General features: G+C 47.2%; 1 protein-coding gene and 1 long non-coding RNA gene across 5 annotated transcripts in view; one reads left to right on the top strand and one right to left on the bottom strand.

Moving 5' to 3' along the window:
* Positions 1–18171, top strand: part of LOC137627813 (uncharacterized) — a 64350-nt gene extending 46179 nt beyond the window's left edge. For all 4 annotated transcript variants that reach the window (XM_068359182.1, XM_068359181.1, XM_068359179.1 and 1 more), the window contains 2 exons: positions 7499–7608; positions 15712–18171. In XM_068359182.1, the coding sequence (XP_068215283.1) occupies positions 7499–7608; positions 15712–16128 (527 nt within the window). In that variant the 3' untranslated portion in view covers positions 16129–18171. The remainder of the gene's footprint in view (positions 1–7498; positions 7609–15711) is intronic.
* LOC137627815 (uncharacterized) overlaps positions 1–20562 on the bottom strand; it is a 186087-nt gene that overhangs the window by 136432 nt on the left and 29093 nt on the right. The window lies entirely within an intron of this gene.

Below are 20562 nucleotides of genomic sequence, written 5' to 3'. Positions count from 1 at the left end.
GCCGGTCTCTTGCCGCCTCTACTGTCGGCAATACCTGCCTCCTACTTGGTGACTTCCCTACCCTTGCCGCCAGCCCCCCGTGTACCGAGGGACTGCCGGCTGCCGCCGGCTACTACCGGCGGCTCTCCTACTCCTATCTAGTCGTCCGCTTGCCGGTCGATCACCGGAGTGCCGGCATATACTGCCGGCAACCCGATACAGCCTTTACCATCCTTATCCCAGTCACCAACCTGGCATCCTCCGACTGCCGGAGCCGCCGCTCCCTGCCGGCGTGCCGCCGTTGTGCCGGCGGCCGCCATCCTGGTATTTAACTGACTTTTGAAAATTGTCTGTCCTAATGCCAGAATCTATGCTGGAGCGAGCTCCGGCATGCCGGCGGCTTGCCGGATGCCCCGGAGGCGTCAAGAATACTTGCACCCCCTTACTGTAGCTATCATAAGACTATGATAGCCCTATATCGCAAACAGATAAGCTGCTTCTGCTATTAAGATCAGTACCTAGTACTGCTCTATTAGTGATCATGCTGTCTCTTTGCATTCTTCTAATTCCAGCATGCTATGTGCATCTTAGCACGGCTGGTTGCCAGAAGCAGTTACCCTTTAAATGAGGCCTTCTGGCTCTTAACTGGGAACCGAATGAATTCGATCCCAATCTTGTCCTTGGTTTTCCATGGAATTCCAAAATACTTGGAATTCTAGGAAACTATATCCAATGATCTCGGTCATTTGGATGATCCAGGGACCAAGCTTATGGTAACCAGCCGGGCGAGATGCATGGAGCATGTTCTCCTTTACTGTTTTCATTCTCTATGCATCACACCTTCTTTAAGTTAAAATTAATGATTAATATTAACTTAGTTTAAGAGCCATTCTTATGACTCCCCCATACTCATTTTCTCTTTCTTCCACAGGAGGAGCAGATGAAGTGTGACTTCGCCTTCTGCGCTGTGAAACGCCCGCAGTTTTACGGGCATACGGCTTGCAGGACTCACGCCCCTTGTGCAGACAAGAAAGGGGATTTGAAGTTTTGGAATCCACTGGATTGTACGGTCTGCCAGGCCCACCTAGTTGAGGCCTTCCATAACCCTCCTTCAGCGGAGGTTAGAGACATTTCTCGTGAAAAGCTGCGCAAGTGGGTGCGTGGCTTTCAGAAAAATGCTACTGGACCGTACCTGGCCACCGAAGAACTGAGGTCCCTATTGTTCCCTAAGGCCTCCCCTGATTCAGTGGTACCAAAAGATGTGATCCCCACTGTCCAAATTACGGTGGAACCTGATGTGGTCATGGCTCAGTCCATGCACGAGTGTCGTTTAGATTCCGAGGATGATGAACAGATCTCAGACGTCTCGGAAGACACGGAGAAGACGCTTATGGCTCAGGGAGCCGAAGAGGACGAAGACAAGGTGGAGTACACCGAGTCGGAGCTAGGAGCTGCTCCCTCGTCCATCCCCCCTCCTACTCCTACACCGACGGAAATGTCCATTCCGTCTACCTCCTCGACTCCGGATCCTTCTTCTTCTACTCAAGAACTGATCCGGCTGATTAGAGCCGTCATGGACGACAGGCTGAAGGAGAACCAGGAGTCCATCAGGTCGATGATTGGATCCAGAGAGCCGAAGAAGATTTCGGTCAAGGATCTCCCCGCTTGCTCTCATGCCAACCCGTGGAGGTATGCAGAGCATATGGTTTTTGCGACCGGCAGGATCTTTGTCAGTGATAAGATCGGCACGGTCCCTTTGGAAGATGTGGAGTTCTTCCCAAGCTTTGAGGCCTACCCGGACTGTTACGTCCGGCTTCGTTCCGAACCTGCCTCGAAGGAAGAGACCGAACCTAAAGAAGAGATAGTGTTCGATCTCACAAAGGCCCAGGCTATGCTAGCCTCCGCATTTAAGAGTAGAGGCTTTACCTGCTCTAAGCTTCCGGCTTTGAGCAAGAAGCACCCTACGTACGTTGCACCTGACACTGCGGTTCTTCCATTCTTGGAAAAGGCCTTAGCTGCATGCCTTAAGGCGGCGGAAGAAGGGAAACCCTGCCCTGCACTGGAGGAGTGCAGACCCTTCTCCATCGTGACCCCCCCTGACGCTCGACACTGGAAAGATGTTCAGCATACTTTCGTCGTGGGAAGGCTCGATCCTGACGTCGCCGGACGTCAGTTTAATGAAGACCTCCCTAAGCTCAACGATCACCTCCTTCGCCGGGAACAAGACACGAAGGAGAGGCTTGCGGCATCTCTTTCTCATCAAGTCCAACTGGAAGTGATGGCCTGTGACACTAGAGTACCAGATCACTACATGGTACTCTCCAAATCCCACTTACTGACAGTAATGAAGGACTTGTACCACTTCATAAAGGCTCGAAGAGCCTGTCGTGAATTCGTGTTTGCCGGTGCCACCGTGAAACACGAACCCCGGAGGCTGATTTCCTCCAACATCTGGGGAAAGCACCTGTTTCCTTCTGACCTCGTCAAGGAAATAACTGACAGAGCCGCCACGGAGAATAGGAACCTTCTCCACAAGTGGGGCATGTCCAGGAAAAGGAAACCCTCTCAGGACGATGGACCTTAGCCTAAGAGGAAACCTCAGAAGCCAAAACCCCAGCAACGTCAGCAACGACGTCAGTTTCCGGGACCCGCTACCTCCCAAGTGGTTGCCCAACCACAACAGACCTTTCAATTGGTCCCCCAACCGGTGTTGTCACAGTCATCGGTCTTCACCCCTGCCTTTGAGCAACCATCCACTACCTTTCATGCCAAAGGTAGAGGCTCGTTCAGGGGTGCAAGCAGAGACGCATCTCGCCGTCCCTCCAGAGGTAGAGGAGGAAAGGGAGCTAGCGGCCGAGGCAACAAGTCCTCGGGACACCAGAAGCAATGAAGTGCTTCCGGTGGGAGGAAGACTCCGCCAATTCCAGGATCGTTGGACCTTCGATCCCTGGGCACACAGCATCATCAAGAACGGTCTAGGCTGGAGTTGGACACAACCACCCCCAATCTTCCAGCAGTTCTTCCAGCAATCGACCCCCCTTCTGGAAGAATATGTTCTAGACCTCTTGAACAAGAAGGTGATAAGGAAGGTAAAGTCCACCAGGTTCCAAGGGAGACTGTTTTGTGTTCCCAAGAAGGACTCAGACAAACTCAGAGTCATTCTGGACTTATCCCCCCTCAACAAGTTCATAGAGAACAACAAATTCAAGATGCTGACGCTTCAACAAATAAGGACCCTTCTGCCTCAAGGTTCCTACACGGTCTCTATAGACCTGGCGGATGCCTACTGGCACATTCCAATGAACCATCACGCTTCCTCCTACCTAGGATTTCGACTCTAAAGGAAAAGCTACGCCTTCCGGGCCATGCCATTCGGCCTCAATGTGGCTCCTCGGATCTTCACAAAACTGGCGGATGCCATAGTACAACAGCTCCGCCTAAGAAATGTCCAGGTGATGGCCTACCTCGACGACTGGCTAGTCTGGGCTCCATCGCCCGAAGAGTGTGCAAAGTCTTGCAACGAAGTTACCCAGTACTTAGAACACCTGGGATTCAAGATCAACGAGAAAAAATCTCGCCTCTCTCCAGCTCAGAAGTTTCAGTGGTTGGGAATCCACTGGAATCTTCAGTCACACCGCCTTTCCATCCCCCAGAAGAAAAGGAAGGAAATAGCAGGGTCTGTCAAGCGACTACTGAAATCCAAACGCATTTCAAGACGACAGCAGGAACGAGTTCTAGGCTCTCTACAATTCGCCTCAGTGACAAACCCAGTGCTTCGTGCACAGCTAAAGGATGCCGCGGGAGTCTGGAGACGCTCGGCATCCATCGCTCGAAGAGACCTCAAGAGACGGCTTCCAAACAGACTACGACGCCTCCTAAAGCCGTGGTCGGAAGAAAAGGCCCTGAAAAGGTCCATTCCTCTCCAACACCCTCCTCCATCACTCAACATCCACACGGATGCCTCACTGGAAGGTTGGGGAGGTCACTCCCACCTGAAACAGGCTCAAGGTACCTGGTCTCCACTATTCAAGACGTTCCACATAAACATCTTGGAGGCCATGGCGGTCCTTCTAACTCTGAAGAAGTTATCCCCGCCGCCCTCGATCCACATCCGTCTAACCCTAGACAACTCGGTGGTAGTTCGTTGTCTCAATCGTCAAGGCTCAAGATCGCCCCAGATAAATCAGGTGCTTCTCCCAATCTTCCGTCTGGCGGAGAAGAAGAAGTGGCACCTGTCTGCAGTTCACCTACAAGGATTCCGCAATGTGACAGCGGATGCTCTATCTCGGACAAACCCGATAGAGTCGGAATGGTCTCTAGACGCAAGATCGTTCTCCTTCATCTCTCACCAAGTCCCAGAACTTCAGATAGATCTCTTTGCAACGAGCGACAACAATCAACTTCCTCTGTACGTAGCCCCGTACGAGGACCCCAAAGCAGAAGCGGTGGACGCCATGTCACTGGACTGGAACAAGTGGTCCAAGATCTACCTGTTCCCTCCCACCAACCTTCTGTTGAAAGTCCTCTCCAAACTGAGAACCTTCAAAGGGACAGCGGCCCTAGTGGCTCCCAAGTGGCCCCGGAGCAACTGGTACCCCCCTGGTCCTGGAGCTGCAGCCCAAGCTGATCCCTCTCCCGGGCCCAGTTCTCTCTCAACAAGTACAGAAGTCGACTGTCTTCGCTTCATCATCGAAAATCAAGGACCTTCATCTCATGATTTTCTCTCCCTTGCCGCAAAGAAGAGGTTTGGGATCTCGAAGAAAAGTCTAGACTTCCTAGAGGAATACAAGACCGAATCCACGAGACGGCAATATGAATCATCCTGGAGGAAATGGGTCTCCTTTGTCAAGGCAAAAAATCCTAAAGAAATCACCATTGATTTCTGTATGTCCTTCTTCATTCACCTTCATGGACAAGGATTAGCAGCCAATACGATTTCAACCTGCAAATCGGCCTTGGCTAGACCAATTCTATATGCTTTCCAAATTGATCTGTCCAACGACATCTTTAACAAATTACCAAAAGCATGTGCTCGCCTACGTCCAGCACCCCCTCCGAAACCGATCTCCTGGTCACTAGACAAGGTACTCCATTTCGCCTCCAACTTGGACAATGATTCATGCCCCCTCAAGGATCTGACTCAGAAAGTTATATTTTTATTTGCTCTCGCTTCGGGAGCTCGAGTCAGCGAAATAGTGGCATTATCAAGAGAAGAAGGACACATCCTGTTTACCGATTCAGGAGAAGTGACCCTCTCCCCTGATCCGACGTTTCTCGCTACAAACGAATTACCCACCAAAAGATGGGGCCCTTGGAGAATATGCCCCCTGAAGGAGGATGTCTCTCTATGTCCAGTAGAGAGTCTCAAGGTCTATCTTCGCAGAACTTCGAACTTTGGTGGAGGCCAACTCTTCAAAGGAGAAACATCGGGCAGCGACCTGTCACTGAAACAATTAAGAGCGAAAATCACCTACTTCATTCGCAGAGCGGATCCGAACAGTACACCCGCTGGTCATGATCCTAGAAAAGTGGCATCTTCTCTGAACTTCTTTCAGAGCATGGACTTTGAAAGCCTTAAAAACTTTACGGGCTGGAAGTCCTCGCGAGTTTTCTTTAAACATTATGCGAAACAAGTGCACGAAGTCAAACATTTTGTGGTAGCCGCAGGTAGTGTTATGAAACCTGCACCTAACTCTGCGTAGAACAGTGAGTTACTTGGGACTCTAACTCTTCGGGTGCCTATGTTGACCCTCGAGCGATTCATAGTGATGTCTAAAAACACTTAGTGCTTTTATAACTGTTCTTATCCCAGGTGAAATGTCATAGTGTCACACAAGTGCCGCATGCCTTGAGCATGATGTGTTATTTAAAGACTTGCGTTCCTCGAGAACGAGTACCTACTAATCCTGAAATTCCTTTTCAGATTCAAGAGCAAGCCTTTATTTCTATGTACATTATTATTACTGTAAATGAACTTTACTTTTGCTGTAAATTATTTAATTTCTGCATTGTGAAATAAAATTTCTATTTTATTACTTATGCGTCTCTTTCAGCTCCTACTTACTATGAAATACATACTGTCATAGTTTTATTTATTCCTCCTTTCTTATGGTTATGAAGAATTTAAGATGTCTAATCCTAAATTATATTCACCCTGTCTCAGTAAGGTTCCTACACGAATACTTACTTCTGATAACCAAGAGATGAACTCTATACACAGTGCCCAACCACCACTGGTCTAATTCAGAATGTTCCTATACAAATACCAAACATTCCGCTTCATCTCGTTCTTCAAGTTCTTCTTTCAGGATGAATAGCCCTTCAATACCACTTTGACGTCGGCATAGCCCATGGGAACTTCCTACCAAGGGGGGCAGGATACTTCGTTCCTATGGTTCTTTATCTAAGATTACTTTGCTGTTTTGTCAATGCCTAGGCACTTAATACTGGGGGAAAATCTACCACGATACATTGATTCTCTGGTACTCTTCCATCAGGACGCCATGGCTTGAGCCCAAAAAACGGATTTTGAGCGAAGCGAAAAATCTATTTTTGGGTGAGATAGCCATGGCGTCCTGATGGACCCTCCCTACTACTTCGTCCAGTTTTGTTCCCACCCTACGCAATTGTATCATGGTGATGGGCAGCAACTGGCTTCAGGATGAAGACGGGCGTGACGTCATCAGAGCAATGGCGTCCGTTTGTTTACGTCTCGAGTATCAGTAGTAGCCACGAGTGAGATTAGCTGTGGAACGGCTCCCAGCTATTCTCAGTCCTTACACACCGAAGCATTAACTCTGTTCGGGGTGAAGATAGCTATGTGGCGCGTTCAGACATGCGCGTCCCCTGTTGTATTACGATGTCTTAAAGGGAAACCTTTGAGATACTCGCTCCAGAAGTTAGAATTCTGTGATAACCTGTGGTTAAATTCTCTGGGAATATCTTAGTAGTCTTATACCCAAGGAAGCTACCAAAAAGGAACCTTCCATCAGGACGCCATGGCTATCACCCAAAAATAGATTTTTCGCTTCGCTCAAAATCCGTTTATCGTATTGTTCCTTCTGAAATATATTGCAAACATTTGCAATATAATAGGCTTTTCAGGTAGAAATTGCTTCAATACAATTTAAATTTCTTGACTTTTAATTGCACATTGCTCGTGTTATGTTTATACATTATGTTCTGAGGTAACTCTGATGATTAGTATTCAAAGTTACAGATGCCAAGTCTTCTTCATTTACTGCATTCAGTATTCATGTGTATATTGACTCAGTTTATTTCATATTACCTGTTTTCATCTATTTACTTATTGCTTGACTTTTCCTCATTTTTACTGTGTTTTTGGTGAAACTATTTTGTTTTCAGTCTTGTTGACTTCCACATTAAAGGAAGATTGTTTCTCATTTGTGCCAACCAATAGATATTTTAATTTGGTTTTCTTCATTCAAATAGTATTTAAAACTCCTTATAAAGAAATATCTTTGAATTTAAAGTCTAATGAATATTATTTCCCAAACAGGAAAAGACAGACCGACTGAAAGTGAGCTGAAAAAGCATACAAAGAAGCACCGGTTAGGGAAGTACTATCGCTGTGACATCTGTAAATTTCAAACGGTGCAGCTCAAGAAGGTAAGTTCTTTAAAGATTGAATTTTTTTTTGAGACATTGCATAACTAAATCTTCTGAAAGTAAAAATAAAAAAAAGTTTCCTTTGGGGATTGATGCAAGGATAACTTGTAACTGGACACTTATCTGATTGATGGTAGATAGAACTTGTTTCATGTCAATACAAAAGAGATGACTAAAAAATTTATAATGATGTCCTTGAAGTTTTTCTTATTACATTCTGTAATAAGGGAAACTGTTTTAAGATATTGCGAGGAAAAACAGAGCAAAATTAGAATAAAATAACAGGAGAAATAAAAATGAGTGAAAATTTTTCCCCATCAGAAATAAAGGGAAATATTATGATGCTTTCCACGCATTTATGAAAATACATATATATATATACTCATTTTAAAAAGTTTGTAATGTTATTTAAAGAAGATATAACACCTATCATCATAAATGAATACATAATAATTCACATTGAAAAAAAAAAGAAATATTGACAATTTAACTTGCCCTTTACTATTGGAGGAGAAGTGCGGCTGACATGAGGGATATAAGAGAGGAAGATGAAGAGGGGTTACATCTTGTAGGGAGAATTTCTCTTCCATGAGAACTCTGGTAAAATATTGCGAGGTATCTCCCTTGAACGATGTTGACTATCACTAACTGAATCATTTATTGTTCCAACACGGAGTCCTTACCTCAAACTACTTTCTTAGGAGTATCTGGGATCTCCTCCCAACCGACCAGAATTTTCTGTAGTTTCCCCTATCTCCGTTTTCTATAGTGGGTACCTCTGGCAGAGGTATACACGCTATGAGGCGACCCGGGGTCAGAGAGCGTGCTCGCCCAGGTCTCAACCTCCAGTAAGTTTCTGGTCGCGACGTGATTAACATCTCGTCGCGCTCTCTTCACCTAGTGTGACCCTTTGTGTCCCCCGACCCTTTGTGTCTCACGCGGTACCCACGTGGTCCCCCTGTGTTCAATCCTTACCTTATCCTACTCTTTCCTCTGTGTCCCTGTGTCGATTGGTGCTTAAGTGTTTCGTTATGGAGCATCCCCGCCGTTGCCCTGGACCTATGGCCGGTAAATCTTGTGGGGCTTTTCTCTCCAAGCCGGAGGTCGACCCCCACTCTTTGTGTTCTTCGTGTAGGGGCAGTGTGTGTTCCCCTACAGCCACGTGTCTGGAGTGCGAATCCTGGAACGAGATCCAGTGGGTGCGCTGCGGCACGAAGAAGAAGAAAGCTACCAAGAGATCGCCGAAGTAGTCCAGCATTTCCTCGCCCCTAGCGTCGCCCGATGCCTCGTCGGAGAGGGGTTCCCTACCGCCTTCCCCTACCCAGAGTAGGGGACGAGGTTAAATCCGTTGCTGGGAAGCGGCCCATTGCCCTTCCCCAGGAGTCTGTGATGCCTGTTGGTGGGGATATTGTGTCGGTTCAGGCAAGTGTGGGGCCTGAGGGAGGGACGGGAGTGTGTTCGGGAGACGCGGTCCTGGTGCCCGTAGGGCCCGTCTCTACCGACGATCCGATGTGGGGGAAAGCCGCTACGGCCTCTTCCCCCGCATCTTGGGGGAGACGCCGAGAAGGAAGGAGATTCACCGAGTTCGGACCCCCTCGCATGGGCGCCGCCGAGGACGCCTTTCAGGTCGCCCATGAGACTGGAGGAGGAGTTCGACACCTGGTTCGCCCGCAAGAAGGTCCCTCGGTCTCCCCCGGCGCTGTCGGCAATGCTCCCGCCCGTCTTTCTACAGCCTTCTTCACCAGCGGAATGGCACGAAGACCCACCAGCAACTCGAGACGCTTCGGACGAGTCAGCAGACTCTCTTTCCTCCCAGTCATCGTTCTCCTCCTTCGAGTCGGACTCATTTTCCTCAGAGGACGAAGGCCCGAGGGACTCGAGGAGGAGACGGGAGAGGTCCCGCTCACGATCACGCCACGCCAGGAGATGGTCCAGAACCTCTAGGAAAAGCACAAGAGGAGCCGTTTGTCGAAAGGTGAATGGGTGCGAGTCACCATTCCCCGTAGTCACCTCCTAAAGGCTACCGCCGCCCCGAGCACCTCTGGCTGGCTCCCTAGAGCTCCTTCGCCACCCTCGCAGCACGGCCCCTCCAGCAGACCCGATCATCGTCAGAGGATGTCGCACCAGGTCTTGGTAGACAAGCTTAAGTCCGCGTAGGTTCCGGCTCCATCCGCCCCTTCGGCCTGGCAGCTTTGTCCCGACCTCTGGCCCTTTGATGGGGTTCCCTGAACAACAGAGCCAGCCGGCTGGTACGGAAAAGCCCACAGCTCCGTGGAGCTCCGCAGGAGGGAGTAGACCCATGACGGCTACTCCCGTCCCACCGGATCCGCCCGCTCAGCAGGTCGACCCGCCAATGGCTTGGCACGAGAGGAAGATGCCTCCCCCTCACACGGAAACCTCCGTCATTGACGTAGCTGCTCATGCGGAGGACCAGATAGCCGAAGGCCTACAGGAAAGTCTTGGCCCTCATCAGGCGGCACCATAAGTTGGATGAGCCAAAACCCTCGGCAAAACAAGCCTGGCTCTCCGGACTTAGCAGGCTGGTAGATAATCCAGTACAGAAGAAGCCTTCCCTGGCCCTCCCCCTGGCAAGGGACGTGAAGCTGGGTATGAACTATATAGATAGGTTCATAGCCAGCCAGGCGAACGCCCCCAGGAACCACAGCGCCTCCAAACTCCTCCAGGGACTTGAAACGCTTTTATCTCCCGGAGGGGCGCCACGGAGGCCCCTGTACGGATGAGCCAGGGATCGCCATTCTGAACCAAGGAGCGGCTGAACATAGGGTATCCTCCACTCCGGTGTGTTTTTCCCCCAGCGGAAACCTCCATGATGGAGGACATGGCCCTGGACCTAGTTTACGTGTCTTCGTGGTTGGACTGGTGGGCCTGCACGTTGGTGGGATTCCAGGCATCTCACGACCTCTCCGTCCCCGAGAATCAGTTCTTACTGAGGGAACTGATTAGTTTGGGTGGAAAAGCGCTCAAGTTCCTCTCCTACTAGTCCTGCGGAAGAGAACAGTATTGAGCAAGCTATTTAGGAGGTTACCCGAGCGGGAGGCGAGGGCTTTCAGGAACTCGCCAGTGTGGGGCGAGTCAGTGTTCCCCTTGAAGGCAGTGGAGGAGACCATGGAGAGGGTCAGGAAGCTTAGAGAAGTGGGAGAGCCCAGACCCCCGCCTGCAAGACAACCGGCCCACAGGAGACCCTCTTCAGACGTTCCTCACCCATCCCGTGGTTCGCCGGTACAGCCGAGGAGGGACTCCCCGTTGGTGTCTTGGCACTAGGCCTCGCAGCCCTCCCGAGGGGTAGTTCAGCCCCACAGTCGAACTTCAGACCAATCTATTCAAACTCCAGGAGCGGGCGTTCCAGCCGCACCTCTAGAAGGAGATAGGAAGGGAGGCCCCCTACTCCTGCCGAAGCCTCAGGTAGGGGGATGCCTCAAACACTCTTGGCAAGCTTGGCGGGACCATGGAGCGGATCCGTGGACCGTAGCAGTACTGAAGGAAGGGTACAGGTTGCCCTTCCTAGTGGAACCCCCCCCCCCCCTCTGATCCCGGACCAACAGGCGGAGTGCTTGGCGCCCAAGGACCCCTTGAGAAGAACAGCATTGCAGGAGGAAGTATCGGCCATGCTCGCCAAAGGGGCGGTAGAACCAGTCAGGAATCCCGCGCCAGGGTTCTACAGCAGCCTTCCTGGTGGAGAAAGCGACAGGGGGTTGGAGACCGGTCATAGATCTCTCGGCCCTCAACAAGTTCGTGTGCAAGACCGACTTAAAGATGGACACCCCGAAGTCGGTATTGGCGGCCTTGAGAGAGGGGGACTTCATGATGTCCATAGATCTCAAGGACGCCTACTTCCAAATCCCTGTCCACTCCTCTAGTAGGAAGTTCCAAAGAGTAAAATGGGGTACCCAAACATGACAAATTCGAAGATAATTTGTATTTTTCCTAACCATACAAACCTTAGCTATTTACATTGGGTTTACCTTTTAGCGCAGCTGAAATGGCAAGCCATTAGAATTTAACGAGGGTGTATTACCCCCGCGCTAGTTATCGGGGGGGGGGGGGGGTAGGGGAGTGGTAGCTAGCTACCCCTCCCCCCCTCACACACAGATGAATGCTCACTTTCACTTAGAGGTAGGACTTGTCTTGGGGGACAGGGCTGGCGGGCAAATATGTGTAAATAGCTAAGGTTTGTATGGTTAGGAAAAATACAAATTATCTTCGAATTTGTCATTTGTTCCGTAACCGAAATACAAACCACGCTATTTACATTGGGTGACTTACCCATTAGGTAGGGTGGAAAGTCCCCAGCCATACTGGCTTTGGCTTTACCCGGGGACTCAGAATCCGAGTGAGTTGCACTCGAGAAAAGGAGTCCCTGCACCTCACAAGTTCCTTGCTCCGCAAGGAACCGTGTGGCCTACATAAGCTTGTGTGTGAAGGAAGAAGTGTGACCCGTCCTAGGCAGTTGACCTGGAGTTCCAGAAGGAACTCTGTGTTAGGACGTTCCCAATACCACCTCGTTAGGGTATGGGGGACGCGACAGTATTGACTCAATACTCGGAACACAAGGAAGCATGGTTTACCTGCAGAGGTTCGAGGTCAGCTATGCAGAGACCAGGATGCTGCCTCCCCGTAGAGGGGATGATGAAGAAAGAAATAAGGGCCAGACATACTTCTTTCGTTCATGCAGACTAAAACCTGACAACAATGCCCTCAACCTTCTGCTATCTGTCCAAAAAGGAGCCTGAGGTTAGACCAGCTGTTGTGTAACCACCACAGAGCGATAGAAAACGTATCGAAACTCCTGTGGGTCACGCCCTGCAGGAAGCGGGCTGCGAAGGTCATTAGGCGCTTCCAGACTCCAGCTTGTAGCACCTGCGTCACAGAGTAGTATTACTCGAAGGCGAGGGACGTTGCGATGTATCCAACATCGTGCTGTAGGGCGACGTGACGGGGGAGGGTCTGGAGACAGGTCGAGATGAATGTCCTTGAGTCCGGGCTGAAGAGGTATACTGGTGACTATCCCCCGTGTCCTCCTTGTGCTCCCAAATCGGCTGCAACTGAGGACAAACTGCAGTTGTTCCCAAAGCTAACCTCTCGATTCCTTTACTGGCAAGAAAGAGAAGGTCTTGGGACATCAGATACAGCATGGAGACTCGAAATCTTGAAGGAATTGGACCGAAGGACCAGGACCCCCAGATTCTGAGTCTAGCCAACAACTCAGGAGCGAACCTGAATGTTGCCTTCCCATCTTCCTTAGAAAGGGGGAGTCGTACGAGACCACGAAGATTGCTTACACACTGGCCGTGGCCAGAGTGAGCAGGAGACCCAAGGCGGAATACAATCCGAGGTCTGTCGTAAAGGGTCTTGAGAAGATCTCTTAAAGGACTAAAAGTCCGAGCCATGCTCCAAGTTGGAGGTCTTCCTCCGATTAGGGCAGGGACGATCGTAGCTTCGCATGAGCGAGGAAAGATCCAGCGGGCAGGAAAAAGTTATTCCTTTAAGCCTGAAGGTCAGGTGAAGGTCAGGGAAAAGCTGAGCGACAGACTTCATTGCCGAGAGCGGAAAGGAGTTTCCTCCCGCCGAAAGGCAATAAGACCGTTATTGCTGGAGAAGAGGCCTCAAGGGAAGAGGTATATCTCCCACGGCACCAACCACCGAAGACTCTTCACTTTGCCTGGAAGACCCCTGCGGATGACTATCGCAGATGATGCGACCTCCGTACCGCGACTGTAGCGGGTTGTCTCTTCTTGAGGAGGAGGCGTAGTGTCTCCAGGCATGAAGCCGAAGCGACGCCCCGGTTCGGGAGAGATTGCCTACAAAAAGACTCTCGGAGCCTGTGTTACGCTTTTGTTTAGGCGGCGAGCAGTCTTCCGATGACTGCATAGGGTCAGAGCTGTCCTAATAGTTAAAACCAGGACGCTGGACCTGTCCTGAAAGGACTGACTTTCGCTTGAAGGGCCTCGAAACCTTGTTCCACGGTTTCTTATGCGAAAAGCCTTCGGATGACGAGGAGAAAATCGTCTCGCTCGTCTTATGGTAGGGGCGGTGTTGATGAGACACGCCTGAAACCATAGAGGGAACGTCTGTTCGCTGATCAAGTCCTCTCGAACCCATAAGTCGTACGACATTACTTCTCCCCTGGGCTTGGGAGCTTGCAAGAGGTCTCGGACTAGGCGAACGACAGGCACGAACAGACGAACCCTCGGTCGCAACACTGATAACACTTTGCACAATTATCAATTTATCACTACGATTTTCTGTTTTGCACTTATTTCACTGAAATCGAATTTTTTAACAATTACACATTAGGTATGAATAAAACTGATTTCTACCTGAAGCACGCAATTCTACCCTCATCAAAAGGTTATAATTGCGAAATCAGTCGTATAATGTAAGCACATTAATACAAGCAAAAAACAGTAAACATATTTTAAGATAAAAAGATCAGTGGCTGGGAAGGAGACTAAACACTAGTTCATTCAAAACTACGTTTTCAATCTCTCACCGTACAGTGCCTTGGGACGAGAATAAAAACTAAAAACGTTTTATCCTTTCTCCCCATACAGAGACTAGGGACGAGAGTAAAAAACTGACTCGAGAACAACGTTACTCGCTTGGGACGAGAATAAAGATCGGAACGTTCTCTCTCCTATCTCTCTCTCCGTCTCTATCTCTCTCTCTCTCTCTCTCTCTCTCTTGATTTCGCACCGAAGAGAAGAGCCCACTTACCTTTCGTCAATAAACAGGTTATTTGACCAAAGGAAAAAACTGAAAGGTTTTTCAATTAAAAAGTTCCTTTAAAATAGTATTTAAAACATTTAAGCTTTGAAAGAAGAATGAACAAAACGTCAGAATCGATTTACTCTTTCTGCAAAGTGAAACCGTGATACTCTCTCTATAGTAACGATAGAGCGCAAACTGCGTAGCATAAATAAACTAAACGTTAGTTCATCTTTGAAACAGTACGAAGACTATTCAAAGAAAATCTTTCATAAAATATCTACTAAAAAATATTCATTTAATAAGGTTTTAAATCATTTGCTCTGTAAAAGTTATTTACGATTGAAAGGGCTCAACGTTGTTGAACTTCGGTTTCCAAGTTAGGACCGCCTACTCTCAGGAAAGGTCGCATATAAACAAATCATTTAAATTTATTTTTATGTTTATTATAAATGGAAAGTTAATCGAAGAGGCCTAATAAAGGCGGTGAGATATAAAATATATAGAGGAAAATCTATAATTAATTTATAACGTGATAAGATAATTGCTAAAAGCCTAAAACACACTTCCGTACTAAGGGAAGGGTCGGCCATTTAAAAGTCAAAGAAAGTCCAAAAAACAATCCAAAGTCATCAAAAATTAAATCTATCCAAAAACGAGTTCAAGATTTAAGTTGAAGATAAAACACCTGCACTGCGAAAGCTCAAACCAAAAGGAAGTACTTCACCAAATATGTTGAGAAAACTCCAGGTTATACAGCGAGTATTGATACGTCATGTCGTTAAGGCCGACAGAGAAAAAATTGGGTCTGTTTACATGTATATGCGGTATCTGGCCGATAGTTGGCGCTGGTGGGCACACCCGCAACCTTCATAGCGATCGCTCGCGAGTTTTTGTGTGTGTTTTCTGTCGAGCCGCTGGAGCAGCAGCTATTATATATTCACCGGCTAAGTTAAATATTTAAAAATACAAATTACTTAAAATTTGTGATATTTACATATGCTTGTTAGCAATAGTGTGTGAACAGCTGATAATGCATAAACTTTATGAAATTTTATGCTTAAGCTTTCGACTATTAGGATAACTTGCTCAGTGACTAATTTGCTTAACGATAGGGTTGTTACACCATAAACCCAGTCGTTAATGGAGGAATACTTATAGTTGAATAAAAACTACAAATTACATTTAAAATTTGTGATTTATAATTTTTAATAGTTGTAAAGAAATACAGTACATGTTATTGGGTTTGAAATTGCAATAAATGATTTCATATTGTTTATAATGTATTTTCTTTAATGTACAGTACCATAGTACAGGTACTGTATTTAGAGTTTGGTTTTGCTTTGTTTGCCTAAAACTTTTTGTTCAATTTTCTAGTTGATACAGCACAGAAGAATGCATACAGGCGAGAAACCCCATTTATGTCCGTTCTGTCCATATCGAGCTGCCAGACGCGACAATTTGCGTTCACATGTTAGGCGCATGCACAAAAGGGAAAACATGTATGGGGATACTTTCACGCCTCGACCGGTGCTCTTGGCAGAAGCTGACGTTCACGATCATACGGGTAAATCGATCGATCAGGATCTACAGCAAGAACAGCCGCCTCAGCTACAGCAGCCCCCACCCCATCATCACCAGCCTCCATCTCATCACCCTCATGCTCACCCACATCATCATCATCACAATCCACACCAACAGCAGCCTCAACCCCAAGTCCCAGGGATGTCAATGGTAGGTCCCCCTCCCCCCCAGCACCAGCAGCCCCATGCAAGTCTCCAACCTCCATTATGAATGTAGTGAAATTAGTTTTTAATATCCAAAATTGGATTTTCTTGTTTGTCCTTTATCTTGACTATTAGCCATAATGTGTTGTTATTGAGGGTAAAGTTAAGGTATAGGAAATAGAAGCAGGCCTTAGTGCCATTGAGTGAACATCATGGTTTTCAGATTCCTTTTAGTGAACTTGAATTTTTGTTCTTTGTCATAGTAAGGGCCCAGGTATAGGAGTTGTTGCTTACTCGTTTCATAGACATGGGTGCTGGTCCTTCAGGGTAGACAATGTTTGGTGAATGTAGGTTTTATCAGTTTTGCTAGGTAAGTAGATGGATCAGTCAACAGCGATATTTAAAGTCGTCCATGCTATCCGTTTTCAAGTTATAGGAAAGGCATAAAGTTTCACAAGATGTGGGATGGAGGTGAATATCTGGTGAAATTCAGTATGAAGATTGTCATATAAAGTGCAAAACATGAAAGTTTGGTGCAACTGTTATAATTCCATAAAAACTGCTACATTTTCATACCTTGTACTGAGGTATTTTCTTCTGGCTTTACAAAGAATTTTTTCTTATGGCTAGATTGTCTGTGAAGTGTTTTAAACCCCAAAGCAGAAAATTCTTTTTCATTCCTTATAAAGTATATGAGATTTATTCGTTCTTTGGCAAGTCTGTTATAAACAGATATTTTTTGTAATTTTTATGTACAAAAAGTAATTTATCAGTCCATTAGGGTTGAGAGAGGTAAATTTGAAATTTAAATATATATTTAGTCTAATCGAAATCACTTGAGTTAAAAGCATCACTCACCTGAAATACTATATAGTCGTGTTTGAGAATCTATAGCAGTCATTTAAATGTCATATGAATGCAGGACAATGGTGAACTTATTTAACTTTTCATGGTTGCCATTTGTTAAGTTTGTGAAAAGTTAATTTGTCAGTTTCATCTGGTAATTGTTTAAGATATACTGTAATACATAAATGGGAAGCTCTCTCGTGTATAACATGCAAATTAGTTTTATCATACGGATATTGTATTACATTATAATGTTTTTGTTAAATAGACGTGTTTACGCTGTCATTTTGTACTTAAATAATTTACGTTTTCCTTTGCTGTCTCAAATTATTGTTCAATAGTATATCAGGTTGGTGTGATCTTTATGACTAGGTGAAAGTTTTATTGAACAGATTTTAAATAGTCAGTTTATTATCGAGTTTGGAAAAAAAATTCTTTTTATTTAGAGACAAAATTTATTCTGAGCGACGAAAGGTTTTATTTCGATAGAGTTCATTAATCTATTCAGATTCTGACTCCAAGAGTTTTTAAGTACCGGTGTTTTGCACCTCAAATTTTCGGTGTATTATGACAAGAGTGGATGGGTATTTTAGTAACCTTTGGCATTGACTTGAGGAAAACCATTCTAGCCGTAAGTTTACTTATTGAAAATGGAAGAAGTAAATTAAGCCTGGAGTACTAGAATTTGAAATCAATAAAATTTATAATCATAAATCATCAGCTTTGAGAAATTATCACAGGAGGCAATTTGGAACATGTCCCCTTTGGATTTATCACCTTTCCATTTAATGACGAGGTTTTTGAGAGTTGAATGCAGCGTATTTGTACGTATTTTTTGGTGGTTCTGCAGATCAGAATACGGAGACTGCTGTAAATGACAATTGTTTCAGGAATTATGATACAGTACAGTATATAGTTTACCAGACGTCTAGGTCTAGATTTTTAATTTCTTAGATTGTAGGCTTGCTATGAAATTTAACTTATAAACTGAGAATTCACAGTATAGCACTGATGACACCTCTCCTCATAAATAAAAGCCCTTAGTTCAGGGCACCAAAAATAATGTCTTCCCATTTATAGGAAACTGTGTATAAGTGATTCTGAATTACCTTCTTCATATGAATAACTATCACAGGTAATGGTGTCAAATTTTATGGTACCCATTATCTCGTCGTCTTGAAAGTCACCAATGTAAATAATGATGATCATTAATGCAGATTAAAGGAAAATATTTGGGGAATGGAGAAGGATTTCAGAAATATGACAAATTCGAAGATAATTTGTATTTTTCCTAACCATACAAACCTTAGCTATTTACAAAGGGTATTACTTTTAGCGTAGCTGAAATGGCGAGCCATTAGAATTTAACGAGGGTGTATTACCCCCGCGCTAGTTAGCGGGGGGGTAGGGGAGTGGTAGCTAGCTACCCCTCCTCCCCCTCACACACAGGTGAATACTCACTTTCACTTAGAGGTAGGACTTGTCTTGGGGGACAGGGCTGGCGGGCAAATATGTGTAAATAGCTAAGGTTTGTATGGTTAGGAAAAATACAAATTATCTTCGAATTTGTCATTTGTTCCGTAACCGAAATACAAACCACGCTATTTACAAAGGGTGACTTATCCCTTAGGAAGGGTGGAAAGTCCCCAGCCATACTGGCTTTGGCTTTACCCGGGGACTCAGAATCCGAGTGAGTCGCACTCGAGAAAAGGAGTCCCTGCACCTCACAAGTTCCTTGCACCGCAAGGAACCATGTGGCCTACGTAAGCTTGTGTGTGAAGGAAGAAGTGTGACCCGTCTTAGGCAGTTGACCTGGAGTTCCAGAAGGAACTCTGGGTTAAGACGTTCCCAATACCACCTCGTCAGGGTATGGGGGACGCGACAGTATTGACTCAATACTCGGAACACAAGGAAGCATGGTTTACCTGCAGAGGTTCGAGGTCAGCTATGCAGAGACCAGGATGCTGCTTCCCCGTAGAGGGGATGATGAAGAAAGAAGTAAGGGCCAGACATACTTCTTTCGTTCATGCAGACTAAAACCTGATAACAATGCCCTCAACCTTCTGCTACCTGTCCAAAAAGGAGCCTGAGGTTAGACCAGCTGTTGTGTAGCCACCACAGAGCGATAGAAAACGTATCGAGACTCCTGTGGGTCATGCCCTGCAGGAAGCGGGCTGCGAAGGTCATCAGACGCTTCCAGACTCCAGCTTGTAGCACCTGCGTCACAGAGTAGTATTACTCGAAGGCGAGGGACGTTGCGATGTATCCAACATCGTGCTGTAGGGCGACGTGACGGGGGAGGGTCTGAAGACAGGTCGAGATGAATGTCCTTGAGTCCGGGCTGAAGAGGTATACTGGTGACTCTCCCCCCATGTCCTCCTTGTGTTCCCAAATCGGCTGCAACTGAGGCCAAACTGCAGCTGTTCCCAGCGCTAACCTCTCGATTCCTGTACTGGCAAGAAAGAGAAGGTCTTGGGACATCAGACACAGAATGGAGACTCAAAATCTTGAATGAATCGGACCGAAGGGTCGGGACCCTCAGATTCTGAGTCTAGCCAACAACTCAGGAGCGAGCCTGAATGTTGCCTTCCCCTCTTCCTTAGAAAGGGGGGGAGTAGTAAGAGACCAAGAAGATTGCTCACACACTGGCCGTGGCCAGAGTGAGCAGAAGACCCAGGGCGGAATACAATCCGAGGCCTGTCGTAAAAGGGTCTTGAGAAGATCTCTTAAAGGACTAAAAGTCCGAGCCATGCTCCAAGTTGGAGGTCTTCCTCCGACTAGGGCAGGGACGATCGTAGCTTCGCATGAGCGAGGATAGATCCAGCGGGCAGGAAAAAGTTATTCCTTTAAGCCTGAAGGTCAGGGAAAGGCTGAGCGACAGGCTTCATTGCCAAGAGCGGAAAGGAGTTTCCTCCCGCCGAAAGGCAATAAGACCGTTATTGCTGGAGAAGAGGCCTCACGGGAAGAAGTATATCTCCCACGGCACCAACCACCTTAGACTCTTCACTTTGCCTGGGAGACCCCTGTGGATGACTATCGCAGATGACGCGACCTCCGTACCGCGACTGTAGCGGGTTGTCTCTTCTAGAGGAGGAAGCGTAGTGTCTCCAGGCATGAAGCCGAAGCGACGCCCCGGTTCGGGAGAGATGTCGCAGTGTGGTTGCTTGAGTAGTCTGCGCCGTGGGAGAAGCTCTCCCGGGAGTTCCGTCAGGGGAAGCAGAGGGTCCAGAAACCGTTCTGCACATAGTCCCAGTGGAGCTCTCCCATTGAAAGGTTGACAGACAACCTGGTTTTGTTGAGACCCATTGTCCGCAGACAAAAAGGAGGGAAGACGCAGGCGTCGAAGTTGTCCCACCATCACCGGAATGCATCTTGCCAGAGTCTCGGGGTCTGAGACTGGGGGGAAAACTAGCGGAAGCTTGAGGTTCCAAGCTGTCGCGATCAGGTCCCCCAGACCAGCACTTGCTGGTTACCCAAGGTCAAAGACCCCTAGGTACACTCTCTCTATGAGGCTCTGCTCGGATAGTCTGAGAGAAACATTCCCCTGCCTGGAATGAGAGAGCCGATGGTGGAATTGAGAGAATCTCAATCATCCCGATATCTCTACTGCAAGATGTGAAGGTGTGAAAATGCGTCCCCTGCTGGTTAGCATGAA

Source organism: Palaemon carinicauda, chromosome 35 (genome assembly GCF_036898095.1).
Source record: "Palaemon carinicauda isolate YSFRI2023 chromosome 35, ASM3689809v2, whole genome shotgun sequence".
NCBI lineage: Eukaryota > Metazoa > Arthropoda > Malacostraca > Decapoda > Palaemonidae > Palaemon > Palaemon carinicauda.
Note: the sequence above shows the minus strand (reverse complement) of the source record. Positions and strands in the feature narration are given on the sequence as shown.